The sequence below is a fragment of the Pelodiscus sinensis genome, chromosome 1 (genome assembly GCF_052426305.1).
Source record: "Pelodiscus sinensis isolate ZL-2025 chromosome 1, ASM5242630v1, whole genome shotgun sequence".
Lineage (NCBI taxonomy): Eukaryota > Metazoa > Chordata > Testudines > Trionychidae > Pelodiscus > Pelodiscus sinensis.
The window spans coordinates 3280219-3282877 of NC_143052.1; the positions used below are offsets into that span (position 1 = coordinate 3280219).

Sequence of the window (2659 nt, forward strand, 5' to 3'; positions counted from 1 at the left end):
TCCCCCACTAGCATTTAGAGGGGCCCCTTGTGGGGGTGGAGCTGCCTGCACCGCTAGCTACAATTAGTGGAGTTACCCGGCCCCCTGCAAAACGTATTGCCCACCCCAGAGGAGCCGAGACCTTTACTCAGTGTCAGTAGAGGCCCAGGCTGCAGGGCGGGAGGGCCCCCGTATCAGTGTCCTGCTCCCAGGGCTGGGCTGAGCCCCTCAGACCCACCAGCTCAGAGACTTGTTAGGAAATACCCGCCCCACCCAGCGCAGAGAATTATTCAGGCTGGCTGTGAGTAATCTTAGGTACGCAGCAGCCTCCACCTCTCCTCCTGCCCCCTGGCAGCTCCCAGCTAGGCCAGGTCAACTCAACGTACCAGCAGCCCCAGCCACTCACTCTGCTGCCAGGGCAGGCCCAGCCTTTGGTAGGGGCAAGGCCAGCACCGCAAGCAGGCTGGGAGTTGCAAAGCAGCAGCAGTGTTTGGTGCTGGCAGGCCTAGGTAGAGAACAGCACTGACTGCAGCAGAGGGAGGAGCGGCCTGCCCTCAGGGCCCCGGGGGAGGGGACCCACTGGCTGCCCAGGGGCAGGGGGCTGCCTGCTTTGCCAGGCCCGGCCCAGCAGTGGAAAGGAGATCAGGCCCATGGGTCTGCCCTAGCAGTGAGCAGGGCGTTTATTGCTGGTGCTCAGCTGCCGAGCCGCCGGTAGGTCTCCATGTGGCCCTTGATGCTCTGGACGATCTGCACCTCGCTCTTGCCCCGGTTGTAGTAGTCCAGGAAGAGCCCGTCGGGGCTGAGCAGGTAGATGATCACCGTGTGGTCGACGATGTAGTCGTTGTCCTCGTCCCGGGGCCCGGCACTGTAATACACCCGGTAGGCCCGGCCTGCCTTCCGCACGTTCTCCGGGCTCCCGGTCAGCCCCAGCAGGCGCGGGTGGAACTCCTTCACGTACTTGGCCACGGCGGCCACGTTGTCCCGCTCGGGGTCCACGGTGATGAAGACGGGCTGCACCCGGGGCAGCTGTGGCTCCTGGTCCAGCAGCCGCACCACCTGGCTCATCTTCTCCAGCTCCTCCGGGCAGATGTCGGGGCAGTGAGTGAAACCGAAGTAGAGCAGCACCCACTGGCCCAGGAAGTTGGCCTTGGAGCGGGGCTGCCCGGTGTGGTCCACCAGCTGGAAGTCCCCCTGGCCGAGGGACAGCTTCTTCAGCTCCTGGATGCGCTGCAGCTTCTGCTGCTGCTCCTTTTCCCTGCGGAAGTAGAGCCAGACCCCCAGGAAGGCCCCCCCAAACAGGCAGGTGATGAGCAGCCGAGTCCTCAGCTGCACCTGGGCCGTGCCCGATGGGTCCCCCTGGGAGAATGGTCGCCTTGTGACCCTGTTCCAAGAAGGGGGCTGTGCTGCCCACCGTGGCTGCAGGCTCCCTGCTGCAGCAGCTGGGAACCACCTTGTGGGTGTGGAGAATCCGCCGCTGTCCCAGGCTTTTGAGTGTGGTGACGGCTGGACTCTTTTACTGGCTGTCGACAGGATGTGCCTTGCACTGCCAGGGGGAGAGGGGCTGTGGGCACGTTCCCAGAGAGCCCAGCATCTCCCCCGGAGGCCGCACTGCTGGGCACCGCACTGAGCCCTGGGCCAGCGGCTCCGCAGGGGGAGGGTTGGAAACATCCTGGGCAAAGCTGAAAGGGCAAAAAAGAGCCTCCAGTAACTTGGTGTCTTGGGCTGCACCGTTCTGCAAGGCAGGCAGTGTGGGCCAGGCAGGAAACCAGAGCATGGAGCAGATGGGGGGTCGGTCCCCCAGGCTGGGAATGCAGGAGCCCTGGCTCATGGCTCCCAGAGCACGGGCTGATCCTCACCAACCTGGCGCTGCAGCTGCAGCTGCACCTGCCTTCCAGCCTCCTGCAGCCCTGCCCTGCCCCGCCCCAGCTCTTCCGGTGCCCTGCGGCCCCCCCCAGCCCTGCAGCCTCCTGCCCCCCCCCCGCCCCAGGCTCACCCCAACCCTGCCCCCCCAGCCCTGCAGCCTCCTGCCCCCCCAGCCCCAGGCTCACCCCAACCCTGCCCCCCCAGCCCTGCAGCCTCCTGCCCCCCCAGCCCCAGGCTCACCCCAACCCTGCCCCCCCAGCCCTGCAGCCTCCTGCCCCCCCAGCCCCAGGCTCACCCCAACCCTGCCCCCCCCCCTGCCCTGCAGCCTCCTGCCCCCCCCCAGCCCCAGGCTCACCCCAACCCTGCCCCCCCAGCCCTGCAGCCTCCTGCCCCCCCAGCCCTGCCCACCTGGCCGGCGCCCGGGCTCTGCCCATCAGCAGATTCGCTCCGGCCGCGCTGAACACGCGGAAGTCCGTGACGAATCCGCCCACACGGCATCCGCCCGGCGCATGCGCAGCCTCCCATCTCGGCGCTGTTCCGCCCCCCCTCCCTAGCCCCTGGCGTTGCGCCTGCGCCTTGGTCCCCGCGGCTGACGCGCGATTCCCGGCTGCCGGCAGCAGGGGGCGCCGGGCGCACAGCGCTGGGCCCGCGGGGCTGCCACCTGGCGGCGCGGCGCGGGGGCGGGCCCGCGTTAAAGTGCAGCGCGCCCCTCCCCCCCTCCCCCAATGGGGCCGCCCCTCCCCCACAGGACCCCTTCTTTTGCAGAGCCCCCATAATGCCCCATAGCCCCCCAGCGGGGGGTGCCCCCTGAGCCCTC

At 68.4% G+C, this 2659-nt stretch overlaps 1 protein-coding gene across 1 annotated transcript; it reads right to left on the reverse strand.

Moving 5' to 3' along the window:
• Positions 1-628: 628 nt before the first annotated feature.
• On the reverse strand, positions 629-2401 carry SCO2 (synthesis of cytochrome C oxidase 2). The gene is made up of 2 exons (XM_075924372.2): positions 2251-2401; positions 629-1658 (listed from the first exon to the last, which is right to left on the reverse strand). The coding sequence occupies exon 2, from the start codon at positions 1645-1647 to the stop codon at positions 673-675; it is 975 nt and encodes a 324-aa protein (XP_075780487.2). The 5' UTR covers positions 1648-1658; positions 2251-2401; the 3' UTR covers positions 629-672.
• Between the last annotated feature and the right edge of the window lie 258 nt (positions 2402-2659).